Source organism: Ornithorhynchus anatinus, chromosome X5, assembly GCF_004115215.2.
Source record: "Ornithorhynchus anatinus isolate Pmale09 chromosome X5, mOrnAna1.pri.v4, whole genome shotgun sequence".
NCBI classification, from domain to species: Eukaryota; Metazoa; Chordata; class Mammalia; order Monotremata; family Ornithorhynchidae; genus Ornithorhynchus; species Ornithorhynchus anatinus.
The window spans coordinates 61802034-61824827 of record NC_041753.1 but is presented as its reverse complement, the minus strand read 5'-3'; the positions used below and the strand labels follow the sequence as shown (position 1 = coordinate 61824827).

General features: G+C 45.2%; 1 protein-coding gene across 1 annotated transcript in view; it reads right to left on the bottom strand.

Annotated features, from left to right (window-relative positions):
• Nucleotides 1-22794, bottom strand: part of PCSK5 (proprotein convertase subtilisin/kexin type 5) — a 409642-nt gene that overhangs the window by 131988 nt on the left and 254860 nt on the right. Inside the window, 6 exon segments of the mRNA XM_039910756.1 lie at nucleotides 262-359; nucleotides 2951-3035; nucleotides 7552-7745; nucleotides 8887-8989; nucleotides 14690-14833; nucleotides 20491-20627. Of these exon segments, the coding sequence (XP_039766690.1) occupies nucleotides 262-359; nucleotides 2951-3035; nucleotides 7552-7745; nucleotides 8887-8989; nucleotides 14690-14833; nucleotides 20491-20627 (761 nt within the window).

Below are 22794 nucleotides of genomic sequence, written 5' to 3'. Positions count from 1 at the left end.
GCAAGCCAAGACAACATCAGGGGCCTATAGAATTTCCTCATCACAAATGTATCCTGTTCGGAAAGATGATATCCCAAACCAACCCAAATCAATCAATCAATTGTATTTCCTGAGGTCTTACTGCATGCAGAGCACTGTACTGAGTGCTTGGGAGAGTACAATATGTCAGAGTTGGTAGACGCATTCCCTGCCCATAGGGAATTTGCTCCCCCACCTCCACAAAGACAGAATGATCATGTCAAGGAAAACAACAAGAAGTACCAGCACATGTGGCACAGAAGCGGTGACAGCGTTCACAGTCCTTGCCGTTATAGTACTGCCCATCCTCACAGGTGATAGAACATCTGGATCCATGTAAGCTAGTAAAGATAAAAGAAGAACCGGATAAACCTTCCACCCTCTTTCTCAGCACTGGTTATATGCATGTAGGTATGTGTCTGGAACTTATTTTTCTCAGCGGTGGTCTGAGATTCCTAACTTTTGATGGCACCTTTCACCCCAGAGGGATTCTCAAAGCTCTGCAAATTCAGAAGTTCCGGGTAGTTCATAGAAGTCAAATTCCAGGGGCTGCTAATGATGTCCCCGTGGAAGGTCTGATCGTAGAAAAGTCATAGTGGTGCTATGGCACCTAAAACATGCTGCCCCAGCTGGTCCCAACTCTGGGGCCATCCAGAGTCACCCTGGAAGGATCCGCTTTGGGGGCTGAGGCAGTCCTGGGTTTCACTCAGCTTGGGAGGCTCCCGATTCCCTCTGGATCCTCCCCAAGTTCTTCCGAACTGGAACCATTCCCCACACCCAACCTGGGGGTTTGTCAAGATGGGATGGAGTGGCTTGGCCCAGAGCAGGCCCCACTGGAGCAGCTGCAGCCCAGAACAGGTCCCCCAAGGCCACCCTAGGCTCAAGCCAAGCCCCTGGGGTGCTCTTGGGGGCCTCTGAAGCTGCCCCAGTGTTGGTAGGGGGTGGGCTGATGTTACCTGTGGCTTGACTAGAAACGCTGAGGGATCAGCTGGCCTATGCCTTCTGGCCCGCAGCAGCACTGTGGAACCCTGAAGCCTTAGGGAGCTTGAGGGGTGGAGCAAGCTGAACCACTCTTCCCAGAAATGACTTCACCAAACAGTGGAATGCAAACGTTGTAAGATGGAAAAGGGTAATGTTTAGCGGGTAGAAACACTGCCCGATAACCTCACGGTGAGAAATAGAGGTAAATACTAGTGAAGAGAAAAATGAGAGTGGGACCTAAGGATGCCAGAATACAGTCACTGAAAATACTACTAGGTAGCAGAGACCTAACTAAGGGTTTTTCGCACTTCGGCTCAGATGGAGGAAAGGCCCACAGTTTGCACTGGAGTCTTGAAAGCCCACAGGATTCAGCATTAAAGCCAGGTGGCCCTGAGTACTGGGTGATAAAACCCTCCATTCTTTTAAAGTAGAAAACAGGAAAATAATAATAGTAATATAATTGTTACGCACTTACTGTGTGCCAAGTACTGATCTAAGTGCAGGAAGATACAATACAATCAGATCAGTCAGTCACTGTTCCACAAGGGGCTTTCACAGTCCAAGGGGGAGAGAGAAGAGGAGAAACTAAGAAAAGACTCTACTTTTAGTTGAGGCTTTTATTTTCATCCCCTCAATTCCTTATACCTTTGAAGGATATAGTTGTTGCCATCAAGTAGGGATGGCATTCTATTACCTGAGGAATAGACTCTCCAGGAATGGAAAACCGGAGAAACAAATTGTGATTCTGTCCTGATGTGAAACTGGGAAATCGGTGGCTTGGCTGCTCTGATTAATAAAGCCTATCCTGTCTGGCCCTGACAGAAACTTGTCTGTGACCATGGTCCAGGTTAAACCCCTGTTCAACTTGGCTAAAACTGTTAGCTAAAGGAGCCAAGAATGATGTTCTAAGATGAATTATTCAGAGACCTTAGCGATGTATGGATATCAGGTACGTGGCTCACTGACATACCACATATGGCTTTTTTTCAAGGTGTCACAGAAGAATTTTGACTTAATAGTGGTATTTGTTAAGTGTCCACTATGCGCCAAGTACTCTACTGAGCGCTGGGACAGATTCAAATAATCGGATTGGACACAGTCCCTGCCCCACAAGGGGCTCACAATCTATATAAGAGGGAGAACAAATATTTAATCCCTATTTTACAGTTGGGGATGCTAAGGCACCGAGAAATCAAATGATTTGCCCAAGGTCACACAGCAGGCAAGCGGCAGAGCCAGGATTAGAACCCACATCCTCTGCCTCCCAGGCCTGTGCCTTGCCTATTGGGCCACTCAACAAAAACCCACAGTACTATCCCTTCAAACTAATTTGGCTGCGGTGGAGCATTGTGTCACCTCCTCAGTTTGGATCAAATGGTCACTTATTTATTTGCGGGCTTGAAACGTGTAGTTCCTTTATGGATTTTTGCTATGATTAAGTCCCTTACCAAGAAAAAATAGCCTTTGGTATTAAATATATGTGCATTCCGTTCCATAATGGAGCTAGGCCTGAGGTACTTAAGATAAAGTGAATGATTGGATGTATGGAGAGACACAGTAAAGATAAGAAAATAGTTTCCAACTATCACAGGAATGAATCAGGAAGATTTATACAATTTACTAGCTTTGTTTCTGCAATAATCCTTGATTACTACACTGTAGGTCAAAAGGGTGAAGAATGTTCTAATGTGGCCAGACCTTTTATTTACCTACATTTGAACATTTTTTTTTAAGTGAATCTGTCTGGTCTACATTCTATCGCTAAACTGCTAAACGACACAAACTTCATCTCAGGAGAAAAACTAGGAGGCAATGTAAATAGCAATAAAACACTTAACTTAAAGCCAAGGTCAAATAGGAACGAGGTGTAACTCTCTTGAATGTATATCCATAGAGTCTGAAGCTTCCCTCGTTATTGTGCACAGTGAAATCCCATCTCATCGTTCCTTACCTCAGGCCGTGTCTGCATTCTGTGCAGTTTTGGAATTCCGTACAGGTCTTACAGTTTTCGCTGCATCTCCGGCATACATTTTTATCTGTTTTGGGGGATAGGGAGGAGGGAGAAATCCAGAAAGTACAGATCAATTTGATTTAATGAAATCATATGGCAGTGTTCCAATGCTTGTTGTTTTAAATATTTTCCACATGGATGTGAGTGGAAATCAGCATGCAGCACAGAATGCCAAATCCATCATTGCCCTTTCTCGCAGATCAAATGTATCTTCATTATTTCTATCACTTTTAAAATAGAACAGAAATGATTTTTTTTTCCATTTTAAATGAATCAGCATTGCTCATTGGGCATGTCTGATCAACAGAATTCTAATCCAGGAAGGCTATATAAATGAGCTTGGAAATAGTACGAAAGAGAGGGAGCACAGTCTAGTGGAAAGAACACAGGCCTGGGAGTTAGAGGACCTGGGTTCTGGTCCTATCTCCACCAATTGTTGACCGTGTGGCCTCAGGCAAATCACTCACCTTCCCAGTGCCTCAGTTTCCTCAACTGTAAAGTGGGGATTCAATACCTGTTTTACCTCCTACTTACGTGTGACCCACCTGGGACAGGGACCACATCCGAACTGATTAACTTGTATCTACTCCAGCACTTAGAACAGTGCTTGTCCCAGAGTAAGTGCTTAACAAATACCATCATCATCATCATCATAATGATATGTTGTAACCCAAGTAAACCAAGTGGAATGCACACCACTTTTGTCAAAGCCATCTGGTCCTTCAGGTAGCTGTTGGTTCCCGAGATTGTTTCTGCTCAGTCGATCAACCAATAGCATTTATTGAGTGCCTAACATGTACAAAACACTGTACTAAGTGGTTAGGAAGGTATAATAGAATCAATAGACATGATTTCTGCCTTGAAGAAGCTTACAATTTAATGGGGGAGACAGGTACTGAAATTATTGAAATAAATTAGAATTAGGAGGAAGCAACAGAGTATAAAGTATAAAGGGATGTGTAAGTAGTGAGTACCCAAGTGCTTAGGCGAAGCAGAAGTGCTGAAGGGGCAGTAAGGGGGATAAAGGGTGTGGAGATGAGAAATTAATCAGGGAAGGTTCCTGGAGAAGATGTGATTTGAAGAATTCATTCATTCATTCATTCAATAGTATTTATTGAGCGCTTACTATGTGCAGAGCACTGTACTAAGCGCTTGGAATGTACAAATCGGCAACAGATAGAGACAGAAGGACTTTGAAGATCAGTCAGATCAGTCAGAAGGTCAATTCTTGGCCCTCTTCTGTTCTCCATTTACACTCACTCTCTTGGTGAACTCATTCACTCTCACGGCTTTGACTACCATCTCTACGCAGATTACACGCAGATCTACATCTCCGCCCCCGTCCTCTCCCCCTCCCTTCAGGCTCGCATCTCCTCCTGCCTCCGGGACGTCTCCACCTGGATGTCGGCCCGCCACCTAAAACTCAACATGAGCAAGACTGAGCTCCTCATCTTCCCTCCCAAACCCGGTCCTCTCCCAGACTTCCCTATCACTGTGGATGGCACGACCATCCTTCCCGTCTCTCAGGCCCGCAATCTCGGTGTCATCCTTGACTCGTCTCTCTCGTTCACCCCACACATCCTATCTGTTACCAAGACCTGCCAGTTTCACCTTTACAATATCGCCAAGATCCGCCCTTTCCTCTCCACCCAAACGGCTACCTTACTGCTACGGGCTCTCGTTATATCCCGGCTAGACTACTGTGTCAGCCTTCTCTCTGATCTCCCTTCCTCCTCTCTCGCCCCACTCCAGTCTATTCTTCAGTCCGCTGCCCGGCTCATCTTCCTGCAGAAACGATCTGGGCCTGTCACTCCCCTTCTTAAACAACTCCAGTGGTTGCCTATCGACCTCCGCTCCAAACAAAAACTCCTCACTCTAGGCTTCAAGGCTCTACACCACCTTGCCCCTTCCTACCTCTCCTCCCTTCTCTCTTTCTACCGCCCACCCCGCATGCTCCGCTCCTCTGCCGCCCACCTCCTCACCGTCCCTCGGTCTCGTCTATCTCGCCGTCGACCCCTGGGCCGCGTCCTCCTGCGGTCCTGGAACGCCCTCCCTCCTCACCTACGCCAAACTAATTCTCTTCCCCTCTTCAAAACCCTACTTAAAACTCACCTCCTCCAAGAGGCCTTCCCAGACTGAACTCCCCTTCTCCCTCTACGCCCTCTACCACCCCCCCTTCACCTCTCCGCTGCTTAACCCTCTTTTCCCCCCATTTCCCTCTGCTCCTCCCCCTCTCCCTTCCCATCCCCTCAGCACTGTACTCGTCTGCTCAACTGTATATATTTTCTTTACCCTATTTGTTTTAATGAATTGTACATCACCTTGATTCTATTTAGTTGCCATTGTTTTTACGAGATGTTCTTCCCCTTGACTCTATTTATTGCCATTGTTCTTGTCTGTCTGTCTCCCCCGATTAGACTGTAAGCCCGTCAAACGGCAGGGACTGTCTCTATCTGTTGCTGACTTGTTCATTCCAAGCGCTTAGTACAGTGCTCTGCACATAGTAAGCGCTCAATAAATACTATTGAATGAATGAAGATAAGGAAAGCAGAGGTCTGTTGGTGGTGAAGGGGGTGGGAGTTTTAGGCAGGACGGGGAGGGGACCTGAGCAGGAGGTTGGAGATGGGAGAGAAGAGAAATGCTGCATCCCGTGGCCCAGGGAATGAGAGAAATCGAGCTGGGTTCTCACATGGCATTGAAAGACATTTTTACCAGTTCCGTATACACCAAGTTGGGTTTTCCCCTTGGCTGGGATGAGGGTTCCAAGGCAAGGGATTTCAGATATTTTTTTTAAATGGTATTTTCTAAGCACTAACTACGTGCCAGGCACTGTATTTAAGCACTGGTGTAGATACAAACCAATCAGGTTGGATACAGTCCATGTCCCACGTGGGGCTCACAATCTCAATCCCTACTTTACAGATAAGGTAACTGAAGCACAGAGAAGTGAAGCGACTTGCCCAAGGTCACACAGCAGACAAGCAGTGGAGCCGGAATTAGAATCCAAGATCCTCTGACTATCAGATCCAGGCTCTTTCCACTAGGTCTTGCTTCCCCTCCACGTTGTTCTCCAGCCTCTCACTGCTGTTGGGTTGGTTCATATATCAATCGGAAAGAGCACAGGCTTAAGAGTCAGAGGTCATGGGTTCTAATCCTGACTCCTCTACCTGTCAGCTGTGTGACTTTGGGCAAGTCACTTAACTTCTCGGTGCCTCGGTTACCTCATCTGTAAAATGGGGATTAAGACTGTGAGCCTCACGTGGGACATCCTGATTACCCTGTATCTCTGCAGCGCTTAGAACAGTGCTTGGCACGTAGTAAGCACTTAACAAATACCAACATTATTATTATTAGTAATAGTATTTATTGAGTGTCAACTCTAGTCAAAGAACTGTACAAAGTATTTTAGGAAAGTTCAGGAGTTTGTAGACATGGCCCTGGCCTTCAAATATTTCTAGTGGAAGAGGCAGATACTAAAATAATTTACAGATAGGAAGAAGGAGAAATGGATATGTAGATGAGTTACTGCTTCAATAGTAGGGTATGTATGTCCATAAAAGTGCTACCGCCGCATGGCCTAGTGGATAGAGCATGCTCCTGGGAGTCAGATGACCTGGGTTCTAATCCCAGACCTGCCACTTATCTGCTGTGTGACCTAGGGCAGTCACTTCACCTCTGGGCCTCGGTTTCCTCATCTGTAAAGTGGCGATTCAATGCCGGTTTTCCCCGCTACTAAAACTGTGAGCCCCATATGGGACAGGGACTGCGTCCAACCTGATTAACTTGCATCTACCCCAGAGCTTAGAACAGTTTTTGACACATAGTAAGTGCTTACCAAATACCATAATAATAATAGTAATAATTTCTCAGGGGAAGACACCACTGCTACAATCACTCAATGGTATTTATTGAGCTCTTGCTGTGCGCAGAACATGGTAGTAAGCACTTGCGAGAGTACTAGCAATCACCTAGCCCTCTTCTACCTCACCTCCCTGTGCTCCTACTACAACCCAGCCCACACACTTGGCCAACCCACTCGCTCTACCTCGATCTCATCCACCTCGCCACTGACCCCTTGCCTGTGTCCGCCCTCTGGCCTGGAACGCCCTCCCTCTTCACAGCCAAAAGACAATTTCTCTCTCCACCTTCAAAGCCTTATTGAAGGCACATCTTCAGCAAGAAGCCTTCCTTCACTAAGCCCTCCTTTCCTCTTTTCCCAGTCCCTTCTGCGTTACTCTAATTTGCTCCCTTTTTTCACCCTTTCCTCAGCCCCACAGCACTTATGTACATATCCATAACTTATTCATCTATATTAATGTCTGTCTCCCCCTCTAGACTGTGAGTTCGTTGTGGGCAGGGAATGTGTCTACCGACTCTGCTATACTGTACTCTCCCAAGTGCTTAGTACAGGGCCCTGCACACAGTAAGCACTCAGTAACACGATTGATGGATTGATTACAATAGAGTACGGTCTCCTTTGCATTAAACTCATGGAGGAATTACCCTCCCCAGGAAGTCCCAAACTCTAGTAAATTACTTACAGAGATCCAGGTAAAATCCATTAGGGCAGTCAGAGATGCAGCTGCTGGTTTCTTCATTCAGATGGTAGCCCAATTTACAGGTGAGACATTGGTTGCTGTGGCTTCCGACGCAGGACTCACAACTGGGGGCACACTTTCGGCAGCGCTTCTTGTCCGCATGGTAGTGACCCGAGGGGCAGTTTGAGACACAGATTCTGATAAGAGAAACGGTCATGGTCACCAGAGGTGCAATCTCCAGCATCTCCTCTATGTACCGTCACCAAACAGCAGCCCTCCTGAGCTTCCCTGTGTTTCCCTTGTTCCACAGGTCCTACCCTCAATCAAAAGCTGTCCAATATAAGTCCATCCAGGCATCTGCCCACAGGTTTCATAGAGCTCTCTTCCTCAGGGAGTCAATCGATGAAATCGTGCCAAGAAATCTTCCCACCTTCCTAATTCCAACCCTTTTCTGGAAGTGGAGGGGTATGCAACTGGATGGAAGGGTGGATGTGGGGGTGTCAAGGCTTAGGCAATGAGGTAGGCGGCAAGTGATTAATTGCACACCCATCATGCTAGTCTTTTTTTTTTTTTTTAACTCACATACCCCTCTTCTATGTTGGCTTGATGTGCTTGGGAGCAATACTGGGCAATGCTGGATAATGCCAGATAAGGGGTCGAGAAGGGACTTTTCTCTGTCTCCCACTAATGATACAGGAAATTATGATGATGGAATGGGGAGTAAAGAAGCAGGCATCAAGATCCGCAATAAACATGATTCTTTTTAAGAAGGCCGGCCATACTTCCCATGTAGGCCAAGGCAATCCAGGATTTTTGTGGGCTAGCCCGGGCAATTGAGAAAAATATCCATGAGGCCTAGAAGTGGGACTATCCTGGCTAAACTGGTCAGCCTACCTTGCCCAATCCCCGGCTACTCTCACTCTCTGAACATGCCTGGATGCCCATGTCCTGGCTGGAGCACTCTCAGGACATGCTCAGTTTTGTGTCCCACAGCATTCTGGGACTTAAAGACCAGACAGTCCCCGAAGGCCAGGAAATATTAATGCCACAATTTACCCTCCCACCCCCAAGCTCTCCCAGTTGTCCAGGGGGAAGGGGAAGACAGGTAAGCTTGAGATGATGTCTCAATGTCCAGGTTTTCCAGCGGTCAGCGAACTTCGGGATGTGTAGCTTCTGAAGAGACCTAAGTGCTGGACAGAGGGTTGTTAACAAATCCTCACCTCACCTCAGAGAGATGAGATAGGATGCGATGCTTTCACCACTTAATAACAACTCACTTTCCATGAGAGCTAAGAAGCGTATTCCAGGTAGGGAGGCCTGTGTATCCCTCTTTCTTACCGAGTGTTGTTTTTCAATTTGTAGTAGTAGTGTAGGCAGTCATTGCAGTGATCTGGTCCTGGACCCTCACATCCTACTTCGCTGCATTCAGGGTCACACAGACCTTTTGAAATCCAAAAATTAAGGGAAACAACTTTATTTTTTACTCATTTTTTAGGTGACTAATGCAGGTCAGAATTACCATCCTCTTCACACACTAAATTGCAAGGACTGCATGGAATTTCTCCAACATGGAAGAATCACAAGAAGAACAAAGAAGTGCCATGCTGGATGAAGCTAGTAGTCCATCCAGCCCAGACTTTTGTCTCCAATGGCGGGAACAAAGAATGCCCAGATGAACAGTGTGATGACTGGCTTCCTTATATTGACCCTAGCGGTTAAGGACATGGAAACTAGCCTCCCTCACTTTTCCCTGTTTCAATAACCCTTCACTGACCTCTCATCCTCATATCGATTTCAACCTATTCAAGCCTCTGACATCCCTAGCCTTTCCCGTTATAACCTTCACTTTCCCTCAAGTACCCTATTATGGACCTCTCTTCCATAAAATTTAGCCAAACCCTTATGGAACCTCATGATATTGTTTCCTGTGTTAATCAATTCCAAATGCTTACTACCCACTGTTTGGGTGAAATGCCCTATAGGTGAACTCCTGGCTTCCGAAGAAAATAGTAGATGCCTCAGTATTATTCCAAACTGTAAACCCAGGTCACATGATGCTCTAAAAAATAAGACAGTAACTGTCATGGGCAAAAGAACAAAAATTTTAAATTCAAATGAATGTTGTCACTGGGTCAACTAGAGAAGAAACTGAAATAAACAACTTTCCATGACATTCAAAATGAAAAAAAAAGGGCAGAAAACCAGGAGGAAAATCCGCTGATAAAGCAGAAATAAGGTCACTGCTCAGCTGTGGAACTGGAAGGCCCATCTTCGATGAGGCCAGCAAGCACACAGAATAAGTAGAGTGATACTGACGCAAGCACAAAAAGAAAATGATTCCAACACTGGGGAGAAATTCGTCATCATCTAGTCTTGGATCTTGAAGCAGGCACTTTAAACATAGATATTAACATATTAGAAACTGCACCCATGTCCGCAGGCCCATGGGAAATTCAAAAAAGGGTAGGTTTAAATGTAATTTAAAGCAGGGCCACAAGCCCAAATAACTCCAGAACTGGAGCCTGGGAGTCATTTCTTATGTCCACCTGCTCTGCAACAGAGCAAACCGAAGTGGTTACTGCGATGAACCACAGGAATGGAAAGGGAAGTATACAATTCTGGAAGTTTGTCCTAATGGCTGGAGATTGGGGTGAGTTCTGAAGAAGGCTCTGTATTTTACAGAACTATTCCACACAACAATTCTGCACATCTAGCCTCGGGGCTGCCCCAAGATTCATCTCAATTGCCATAGTAGTACCACACATATTATAGGAGCAGGGTGGTCAAGTGGAAAGAGCACAGGCCTGGGAGTCAGAGGACCTGGGTTCTAATCCCTACTCCACCAGTTGCCTGATGTGTGACCTTGCTTCTCTGGGCCGCAGTTTCCCCACCTGTAAAATGGGGATTCAGTACCTCTTCTCCTTCCTTCTTAGACTGTGAGCCTTGTGTGGGACAGGGACTGTGTTCAACCCGATTAACTCATATCTGCGCCAGCACTTAGAACAGTGCTTGACACGTAGTAAGTACTTAACAGATACCATCATTATTATTATTATTATTATCGACCCCCAGGCAAATGTCCACCTGCTTCTGGCACAGCACACAGTCGGTCATAATTTCTAAAGGTTCAGAACATACGATCATCTAGTGAATAGAGCTGTAGGAGTCAAGAATACTGAGAACCAATCCCGGTCCTACTGCTACCTTCCTGGGTGACCTTGACTAATCACTTAACCTTTATGTGCTTCAGCTTCCTCATGAAACAGAGATAATAGCTTCCTCCCAAGGGTATTAAACTGTGACAGGAATGACAGGCAGCTGGGTATGGCCTAGCCAAGACTGACTTGAACAGGGTGAGAGGATCCAGGGACAGTGTTGTGTGTGTCACTGTTCAACTAAACATCTCCCAGAGGGTGTGCATGTGCTGGGATATATATGTGGGGATGTGAATATGTGGGTCAGGAATGTGTGTATGGGTGTGGGTGTCTTGAAGTGTTAATGTCCTAACGGTGAGTATGACCAGGTGTAACTTGGGGTGTATTTTGAGTGTCATGATGTGTGAAATGAGGGGGGCAGGGGTGGGGAGGGTGCATGTCCCAGAGTGGGTGTTTGTGTTGGTGATCATCCGTATGTGTTTCTGTGTGCTTTTGGTGTAAGCATATCATGGTGTCTGTGAGTTTGTCTCACTCAGGGTGGATTGGTGCTGCTGGTCACCAAAATCAAGGGGAAGGGTGGAACATTCACTGGTTCACTGCAAGTTTGGAAGAGAATTATTCTGAGAATGAATGAAAGTTCCCTGAAGCATTGGTTGATGTACACAGACTCAGACTATTAAGTCTTTCTTAAGAGAGATGAAGGACTCCAAACGTGGGTGGGGAGGTCTGGATCTAGTAGAAAAGGTCGTCTTTCCAAAACTGCAGAGCTGAAAGTAACCACAACTGGCTTCTGCAGCAACCTGGCTTCTACATTCATGTACAACACAAAGAACACCCCTATCAACATCTTTGAAATAAACTCCATCAATAGTACTAGTTCAGTTTGTAACTGCACAAATATCCCCTGTGCTACAAGCAACATCTCTGTCTGCCTTGGTTTAATTTGAGCTGGCAAAGTCTCATCTACTCAGGCAGCTTGAGTAGGCAGCATGATTGAGACAGAATCTCTGTGTTGGGCCAAAATGGACATAATCAGGTTACACGCCTCAAGATAGGCTGACCTCACATACGAGGTGAATAACGAGACCTAGTGTATAAACCCTGGGATGGCTTCACAGAAAGGGGGTTCTGGGTAGCTTCTAATTTTCACTTTACCAGATGTCTGCTGAAATGGGAAATGAGCAATGATTGCAATTAATTCAGGTGCTAACCAAATCCCGATAAATTTTCATTTTGCTCAGAATGTAGATGCAGCCAAAACTGGAAGAGGAGGAAGTCACTGTTGGGTTTACCTTAATAGGTAATAAGATGCCCCAGTGTTCCCCATTTCTCCTTTTGAGAAATATATATATATATATGTATATATATATACATAGTGAGGGAACACCTTCCTACTCTTGGCCCCCAAGAGAGACCCTGAAATGGTCTACTGGGTGCCCTAGTACACATAACATTCCATGGCCAAAGAGAGAACTCAGATGGTTTCGCCAGTTAAGATCTGATCAGCTCAGTGGCCCTGGGAGCTCTGTAATGTAAGTTTATAAATGACTCTGAGGTAATGCTTGCTGGAATTAGAAGGTGCCACCTGAGCAGCTAAGACATTAGGTTATGAGGCTGCTCAACAAAGTACCCTCTCTAATTCCCACAGGGAAGAAGCTTGGAGTGGATTGTAAAAGTGCAGGGTGCTCCGAGGAGGAATTTAAAATACGTAATTTATGAACATCGCCCCAATGTGAGAAGCTTTGCCCATTATGCAATGGCGTCGTGAGCTATATCGCAACCCTTGGAAACAGGCCACTGATATATGTTAAAATGGCATTCTGAACAGTTTGAGACTATGGGCCCTGTCCACAGGACTCTCTCCTCACAGCTAGTGGACTGGGGATGTTCCATCTTTCCTGACAACATAAGCACCCACCACAAGACTAGAAATGTATGGTGCTGGGATGGGTGGGAAGTGAGTAGCATGGTCTGTCTCCCTGAAAGACCATGGCCAGAAGGTGAGGTACCTGATAATAATGCAAGTTTTTCCAGATCCTGTTTCCCTTGTCCGTGTCCTCTAACCAATTTTTGCACTTGTTGGCTCTTTCCCCATAATTGATTCCCAAGTATGGGTACAGGAACTTCAATTCAGTGTGAAGAAACAGGAGGAAAGACCCAGATAAAGCGCCATCAGGTGCCATGGGATGGGGTCCAGGACCAATCCCAGACTTCCTAATGCCTAGATCAATCGATGCTACTCCACTCGGCTCTTGTCCCTCGACTCTCATGGGCTGGAAGGCTCAGAGCTGAGTTTCCCAAACCTAAGGACAACTCTCCACGGGAAGGAGAGAATGCCCTGCTGCCCTAAGCAGGCAGAGGGAAAAGGAAGTTCATGGGGAAGTGGAGGGAGAGCTTGGTTCTCTCCTCTGCACCTTCCATGAAAAGCTCGATCATCGTGTGTACTATCACAGTCCTTGACACAGAGTAAGTGCTTAATGGGTAGTGTCATCATTCTTCTTGTTATTTGTTCAGTTGAAGGTTCTCTGGGAGTTGGGCTGTGGGATCTACACTGGGGAATGAGATGGGGTGAAGGGAAGGATAGGGATCCTGAATGCTGAGGGGAGTCTCCTCCTCACCTTCCAGCCACTGTGTGGAGAAAGCCCAGGATCAGGCAGGACCAATTTATTTGAGAAATTTTCTGTATTAGGGGAGCTCTTTACCAAGTCAAGCATGGTTGAGTTCCCACACCACTGGGGCTCCAGTGTCTTCAGGTCAGGAGGCCAAGCGTTTAGTACAGTGCTCTGCACACACTAAGCACTCAGGAAATATGATTGAATGAATGAATGAAGGCTCCATTTGGATTGGGGAGTTCTGACTCACGATGGCTCAGCCTGGAGCAGTAATCCCAGCTTCCAACACACAAGCAGTACTTATCTATCAGGCGTTTTCTACCGTTGAGGCTTTTGAGCTGTAGAATTTTAGTCTCTTATCTTGAAATGTTAAACAATATTCTAACAGTTGACTTTTCTCTTTGTGTCCATCCTTCCACCTGTAGACTATAGGACCACTGAAGGTCAGGGTCTATCCTTCATTAGTCTTCTATGGAGTCACCTCAGCATTTATTACAATGTTAGCCAATAATAGCCTGGAACTCTGAACCACTTGCTCAGCCGTGGATTCCACCACTAAGTATAGCCACAGCCTGGAGTAAGGGATGGTTGGCCCCTTCCTTGTTCTCCACTTCTGCTATGTCTGCTTGAGTGTGTTCAGAAGGTTGGACAGAGGGTGTCACAAGGATGGCTGCCAATCTCAGTGGCATGAGCCAGGATCATGATGGGGAGAAGAGGGGAGGGAGCAAGGGAGGATAGTGACTCATCGAATTTCTCTGCTGCCCTCTATCAAGGAGGAGTCCTGCTATCCTCACCCCATGTCCTTATCTCTGGTTACCCATCCTAAGCTTTGAAGATCAGGCAAAGAGAAAGCAAAAGATAGGAAGGGAGAGACAGATCGAGAGTGGGATGAGGGAATAGGGGAATGAGGGAACGTTAGATGGTAATAGGAAAAGGCCAGAGAGATAGGATGATGGGAATTGGGTAAGTGCCAGGCAGTGATAGGGAGGAGTGTGGGGAAGAAATGCATGAACAATGAGTGAATGCTTCATGGGATGCAAGTAGTTCATTATATTAGTAACCATACATGAACTTCTTATTCTCCTTTTCCTGATGAATGCTTTTCGAACCAGATTTGATGCCACAGAAACCAATGAAACTAATGAAAAACTTGCAAACAAAAGCAACTGGAAACCCTGAAAGAAAGGGTGCCAGGACAACACTGCAAAATGGAGTACTAGGCAAATTCCTTGATCTTCTGAATCCCCAAATTTACCTTTAGTGTCTGGAGAACCCAGGCAAAGTCTTTTGAGGGGGGAAATTTTCCCCCTGAGTTCCTTAAGTGATTTTGGTTGGGTAGAACTGAGTGTTGCTAATATGCAGTCTCTGACTTACCTGTGTAATCATCTGGAGGGTAGTCTTCCGTGGGGTCCTCCACTCTACTGGAGCGCACTCGCTCCACTTTAGGAAAGTCATTTGTTGGTGAATAAGGTTGGAGAGATGTGCCATACAGAACCAAGGACCATTCCTTCAATTTGCCTTGGGAACCAAGAACAAAACCACACAGTTACCAAAGAATTCCAGTCTTTGAACCAAGAAGAGGCAGCAGATGTTTCTTAGTGAGACCCTGAAATCCTCATTCCTATGGATCTCTGACATGAGTTGTCTAAATTTGAGAAACTGATCAAATTTGGGGGATATGGATTTTCTTCCCATCCCTGTTCTCTCTGAATCACATGGAAAATCTGACTCACATACAAACCCGCTTCCAGAAAAGCAACAACAAACTAGTTTGTATTTCCTTTTGCAGATTCAATTTTCCCTCTGTAAAATATTTGATAACGTTGTCCCCATCGGACACTCCTACCAGTTTGTCAAAGAAGAGCTAGCAGCAGATACAACTTGTTAATAAAGACTATTTGTTTAATAATACCTTCTTATCAGTACGTGTGTGTATATGTGCACGAAGAAGGACAAGAACTCCCTGAGTCTCAAAGTCAGAATTTTGCTGATCTTGATTTCAAAAAAAACATACGAACAACTGTTTTGAGAATTTTTCTGTATTACGGGATCTCTTTATAAAGTCAGGAACAAAAACACGAACTGTATTACATCCTACTTGCAACTCTACCTTTACCTATCACATACAAAATTTTATGTGGCATTTTCTGAGTAACTGAGGTTTATGTAGCACAGGATTAGAAATGAGTCTAATGGTTTCTATACAGTTTCCCTTTGACTGGCAGGTCTATCAGAGTCTTTCCCTCCCACAGTTGATCTGTTTAACACATTCATTCATTCATTTATATCTTAAAGACTTAAATAGCCTCAAGGTCCCAAGTATAATGAAAATCACAGCGAAGCAAGCACTAGCAGTAGTGATTAAAACATAAATATTAAATAACATAAAATAGAAGGAAGGCTGTATGAGCTTCCTTCCCCCCACCCAACCTCCCCAGCAAGTCATAACTTCTGCTCTGAAATTCTCCAAATCAAAGCAGGTAGGGAATTCAAGAATATGCACCCCTAAATGGCAATTTGGGAACTTCTAATGAAAAGGGTCTAATATGATTTGGAGGAACTGAAGACTACTTTCCTTCTAATGTGTGGCCATTCCAGATCCTTCCTTAGCATCCTGCTTTCCTTGTCCTCTCCCACCCTTGATCGTCCTACTCCCCATCACTGCCTGTTCCTCTTCGTATTCAGTGATGGACTACAGGCCTACTCCTTGGCAAAGGATACAGGTCACCTAACTTTCTGCAGGAAAAACAAGAGATTGACATCTCACACTTCTGTAGCAGAAGACGTCTGTACTTAAGGAGCAACAGGTTCTTCTGACTGCAAGAAAATTGATGTACTGATTGATTTATCACTGAACACCAATAAATGAGAGTAACGCAGGGCCTGATTCTTAACTGTATTTTCCTCATGGAACAAACAGAGCACACATGAGGGTTTAAGGGTGGGGGGATAATATATCCTCTCATTTGGAGCAGCCTCCAAATTGATCCTTTTTCTTTAAGACTCACCTCTTTTAACTCCTGTTTCATACTAAATTTGGCCTACCTAATGCAATTTCTGAGATGAAGCATGGCCTACTGTAAAGACTAAGGGCCTGGGAGTCAGAGGACCCGTGTTCTAATCCCATCTCTGCCACTTGCTTGTGACCTTGGGCAGGTCTCTTAACTTCTCTGGACCTCAGTTTCCTCATCTATAAAATGGGGTTTGAAAATTTGTTCTACTTCCTACACCATGATAATTGTGGTTTTTGTTAAGGGTTTACTATGTGCTAAATGCTATATGCACAAGCACATAGTAAACCCTTAACAAAAACCACAATTATCATTATTCCTTAGAGTTTCTGAAGTGCAGTCTTGGTCCAAAGGGATATCCTTCTATCTCTAAAACATCTCCTGAATTTGTTCCTTCCTCTCCAACCAAACGGCTACCACACTGGTTCAACTACTCGTCATATCCCGATTTGACTACCGCATTAGCCTCCTTGTTGATCTCCCTGCCTCCAACCTCTCCCCTCTCCAGTTCATACTTCACTCTGTTGCCCAGATCAGTTTTCTAAAAAATCATCCTGTGCACATCTTCCCACTTCTTGAGTGCCTTCAGTGGTGGCCCATCCATCTCTGCATCAAACAGAAACTCCTCACCATCAGATTCAAAACAGTCCATCTGCTCTCTCTCTCCCATAATCATCCTCATTCCTCTTCCACTACAACCCAGCCTGCACTCTGCACTCCTCTAACACCAACCTATTCACTGTCCCTTGGTCTTGCCTCACCCGCTGTCGACTTCTTGTTCATACCCTTCTTCCTGCCTGGAATTCCCACCCTCTACATAATCATAATCATAATAATAATTGTAGTATTTGTTAAGTGCTTACTCTGTGCCAGGCACTGTACTAAGCCCTGGGGTGGATACAAGCAAATCAGGTTCAACACAGTACCTGTCCCACATGGGGCTCAAAGTCTCAATCCCCATTTTACAGATGAGGTAATTGAGGCTCAGAGACGTGAAGTGACTTGCCCAAGGTCACACAGCAGACAAGTGGTGGAGCCAGGATTAGAACCCATGACCTTCTGACTCCCAGGCCCGTGCTCTATCCACTATACCATGCTGCTTCTCTATCCGACAGATCACCACTCTCCCCATCTTCATAGCCCTACTGAAAGCATATCTTCTCCAGTAAGCCTTCCCAGACTCAGCTCTCAACCTCCACCCTATTTTCCCTCCCTACTGCATTTCCTGTGCAGTTAGGTATTTCCCCACTTTACTCAGTTCCTTCCCTTACTTTTAACTTATTTTAATGTTTGATTCCCCAGCTAGACGGTAAACCTCTTAAGCTCTCTCAAGCTCAGTGAGACTCAGATCTCAACCTCCACCCTATTTTCCCTCCCTCCTGCACTTCCTGTGCACTTAGTCCTAACCCCAAGCACTTAGGTACTTCCCCACTTTACTCAGTTCCTTCCCTTACTTTTAATTTATTTTAACGTTTGATTCCCCAGCTAGACTGTAAACTCCTTGAGGTCAGGGATCATGTCTGCCAACTGTATCGTACTCCTCCAAGTACAGTGCTCTGTACACAGTAAGTGCTCAACAAGTACCACTGATCGACTAATTGATTGTAGCATTCATTCATTCATTCAATCGTATTTGTTGAGAGCTTACTATGTGCAGAGGACTGTACTAAGTGCTTGGAATGTACAATTCGACAACAGATAGAGACAATCCCTGCCCAACAATGGGCTCACAGTCTAAATACTCAGTCTCATTTTTCATTCCTTAGACCTCTACGAAGACCTGTGATTTGGAATTACCACCAGCATTCCCACCTCTTTCCTCTTGTGTTGGAGAACAGATTATTTTTCTTCTAGGTATGAAAGTAGTTAGCAGGTGAATGGGAGGAGAGGCAGAAGTGTCTGTTCCCAGATGGGATTTTCTATTATGGAGTAGTTGTTTAAATAAAGAGTGAGAAAGTCCTTACAAGTTGCCAGCACATAAATGAAATCTGCCCCCAAGGCAGCTTTAATAGGGACAATGAAAATATTTTACTAAATACGTATTTTAATAATGAATAAGTAAAAAGCCCATATCTGTGCAAATAACACTGTTGCTGGAGGCAGAGTTCACCATTTAATTTAGCCTGAAAACTCTCCCACTCAACAGAGATGGAGATCCTTCTAGAACTTACAAATGTGAATGTAGAATTTTTTAAAAAGCTGCTCCCCAAGGGAATGAGTATAGGCCCAGTTGGGGGCCCAGAACAGAGCCTTGAGGGACACCCACAGTTAGGGAGTGAAGGCAGAGGAAGAGTCAGTGAAGGAGGTTGAAAAGGATCAGCCAAAGAGAGAAGAGACCCAAGAGAGGGTTGTGTCAGAAAAAACAAGGTTGTTGGATGGTGTTTCCGGAACTCGAGTGTGATCCAAGAGTGTTAAAGGCAGCCAAGCTCCCCCTTCTGGACTGTGAGCCCGTTGTGGGCAGAGATTGTCTCTATTTGTCGCTGAACTGTACTTTCCAAGTGCTTAGTACAATGCTCTGCACACAGTAAATGCTCAATAAATAGGACTGAATAAATGAAGAGGTCGAGGAGAATTAGGGTAGAGTTCATGAGATTGAGTAAGGAGGGGTTGCTGATAACCATGGAGTGAGCAGTCTCAGTGGAGTGAAGGTAGTGGAAGCCAGATTGGAGAGGATCCAAAAGGGAGTTGGAGGAATGAAGGAAGGTGAGGAAGGCATCAAAATTGCTCAGAAAATAAACTGGAGGTGGACTGGGGTGGAGGAGGGAGAGGGTAGATAACCATGACTAGTAGTTGCAGCAGGGTCAGAGATGGATGATGTGGGCTTCAAAGGATGAGAAGGTGAGGGATAGAGTGGGCGGGATGATGTCAGCGAGGCCTAGTGAATAGAACTTAGGCCTGGGAGTCAGAAGGACCCGGGTTCTAATCCCGGCTCCATCACTTGTCTGCTGTGTGACCTTGAGCAAGCCACTTAATTTCCTTGTGCCTCAGTTACCTCATCTGCAAAATGGGGATTAAGACTGTGAGCCCCATGTGGGACAGGGACTCTGTCCAACCCGATTTGCTTGTATCCCTCCCAGTGGCTTAGTACAGTGCCTGGCACATAGGAAGTAGTAACAAATACCACAATTATTGCTATTATTATGTAAATGCAGCACTGGGGGAAAATTTACTTTCCCTGTAAGTTTTGGGGAGTGGGAGAAAGTGGAGTTCCCTCAGGAGACTCAAAAAACCATAACGTGTGTCCTTTAGACTGGGCTAAATATGGGTCATGACACTGTCAGTGAATTAATGCAGAAGTCTTGCATGCTTAACTATAAAACTCTGATGGAGTCAAGTTGGGTGGCTGTAGTTCAGGCTACATTTTCAGACTAGTTCTGTTTTTCCCCTAAAATGGAAGGAAACAATCATGCTAGCAGAATAAAATATGACTGCGAACACTGCCCAAATACTCTTATTAACCCAAGCTAATTGTAAAACCTCCAATCCTCTCCACTCATGCTGAGCTTGAACTTGGCCTGTTTCATCCATTTCAGCAGTGTGTTGGTGTGGTGTGGTGTATGGAGTCTGAGCCTCCCTGAAAAGGCTTTTGTTAACATGGTAATTTGTGAGTGACCCAAGGCCAGAGGACTTTTCAGCAATCTTGGCTCGCCGACTTAGGTCACTAGGAGAAAGTCGAGTCCCCATATTCATGCTGCTCAGTGCTGGCTTGTTTAGCAGCAACTGGCACAATCCTGTCTCTTGCTTAGGTAGACAATAAAAAGGGAACTCTGGCTAAGGATATCTGGCTAAGGATATCTGAGGAAGCTCATTTTCTCTGCCCTGTGAAGAAGCACAGGTAATGGGGTTTAGTTGCTGTCTCTTTTCTCCATGAACGCAAAAGTTGACATAAGCCAACAGGGAACTGAGTTGTATGTGGTTTGGGGCAAGGACAAAGCAGGCACCTGGGGAAGTGATCAAATCTCTCTGCAAGGACGACACTGTCGTGTATGATGAAGAATGCCAGATGATGATTTTGCTAGTGCAGTGAGTATAACGTGAGATGGACTGAAGGCTTCTGTGGGCAAATATATTTTGCAGCCCCCAAAGGGTTGTGCTAAGCAGGAGAAGCTGAGGAAAATGGAGAAACGGAAAAGTTTGATAAGGGTAAGAAATGACCATTCTTACCCGGAGTCTTGAAGTTCCTCAGTTGAGATGGAGTATCATAAATTTCGAGGACCCAGTCACCTGCTGCCCTTTCACCCCAACAGTGAACAGTCATGAACTCCCAGTTTTTGAATCCCTCCATAGAATGATCGAATAACCTGTAAGAGAGCCACCAACAATTGCTTGATTATTATATAAAGACCAGAAAGAATGAACTTCATTCCTTTATCAGAGATCCCCCTCTTCACGGCCCATCCAGAATTAGAATAAGGCCACATTCAGAGAGATTAAGCTTTCTTTATCCCAGCTCTCTCTCCCTTCTCTGTCTATGCACTTGGATCTGTGATCTTTAGGCATTTGATATTCACTCCACCATCAATCCCATTGTACTTATGTACATATATTTAAATTATATATTATAAATTATTTATATTAATGTCTTTCTCCCCCACTAGATTGTAAGCTCATTGTGGGCCAACTCTGTTGTACTGTACTCTCTCCCAAATGCTTAGAACAGTGCTCTGCACATAGTAAGCACTCAGTAAATACCATTGATAAGAGAATCATATATTCGGTGAGACTGTGAGCCCCACATGGGACAGGGACTGTGTCCAACCCAATTGGATTGTATCCACCCCAACGCTTAGTACAGTGCCTAGCACATAGTAAGTGCTTAACAAACACCATAATTATATTATTATTATTATTATTATCTTGGGCAATGCACTGAACTAAGGATGGATGGGCATGGCTAGGGAATAAGGCACGGTCCCTGCCCTTGAGTAATTTACAGTCTTACAGGGCAAAACAGGCACACGCATGCAAAGATCACCATCGGTGGTATTTATTGAGCACTCACTATGTGCAGGGGAGTGTATTAAGCACTTGAAGAGTACACGACAACAGAGTTGGTATACATGTTCCCTGCCTACAGTGTGCTTACAAAGATCTGAGGAGATGATTAAATAAAAACACAAGAACATAAATCACACAATATACATCTGGGCGGACAAAGGACGACATCATGCAGAGGTAGCTGCAGTTAGTGGGGACACCTGAGGTGGTGGAAAGAGAAGGGGGGAGGCAGGGGAAGAGGGGCCAGTCAACCTGGGAAAGCTGCATGTGAAGAAGCTCGGTTACGCACTTAGCACAGTGCTAAGCGTTTAGTACAGTGCTTTGCACAGAGTAAGTGCTCAATAAATACAACGGACTGATTGATAAGATGAAGAGGTGAACCTTTAGTTAGCCCTCCTACATCTTGAAGGGAGTCAAACATCCTTAACGTAGAGCACTGTACCCTCTCTCTGTTCAGTGGAAAGATGAATCCAAAGCTGACAGTCTCTTTGTAAGGCTTGCCTGGTCAACATCAAGGGCCAGGCTGCTGTGGGAGAGGGGCCAGGGCAACAAAGAAAATCAGTTTAGTAGAGTCAAATGTCACCCATATATCTTTCTACACTCCTCCCCACCTCCTAAACTGGGAAAAAAGTGATGAAATTAAACTCTGCCCCAGTTCCACAGCAGATGAAACGTTTTATCTATCCACAGTGTGCTTGAGGCTGCTAAAGTGGCAGCAAGACATCTGAGGCTACGGTATCCAGATGGATCAACTGTTAGCTTTCCTTCTGGCTTTTCCAGGATCTGGCTGGAACACAGGAAAATATGACAGGCAAAGAAGTCTTTTGTGGGGAGGAAGAAAAAAAGCATCCACCCAGACCTGGGCCCTTGCATGACACGAATGGAACCACAGTGCTAACAGTTCTTGGGGCCAAAACGGTGATGGGGCAATTCGATAAGGCATGTGCCGGATGGAATTGTTTGGAAAAAATATGTTAATAGGGGATAAGATCTGTTTCATTCCAGACGACATAAAGTATCTCTATCTGCTCCCTTATTCAGACTCATATTTGCTGAGGTGGAAGCACAATCCAGATTGATGAATATTGAGGTACTCATCCCACCCTCACCTCACCACAGCACCTACATGCATATCTTTAAACTCTACCTGTAATTTATTTTAGTTTCAGCCTCCCCAACTAGATTGTACATTTCTTGTGGGGAGGATCCTGTCTACTAAATCTATTGTATTCTCCCAAGCCCCTGGTGGAAGCAGCATGGCCTAGTGGATCCAGCACGGGCCTGGGAGTCAGAAGGCCCTGGGTTCTAATCTCGGCTTCAGTACGTCTGCTGCGTGACCTTGGGCAAATCACTTCACTTCTCTGGGCCTCAGTTCCCTCATCTGTAAAATGGGGATGGAGACTGTGAACTCCATACGGGAAAGGGACTGTGTCCAACCCGATTTGCTTGTATCTGCCCCAGTGCTTAGTA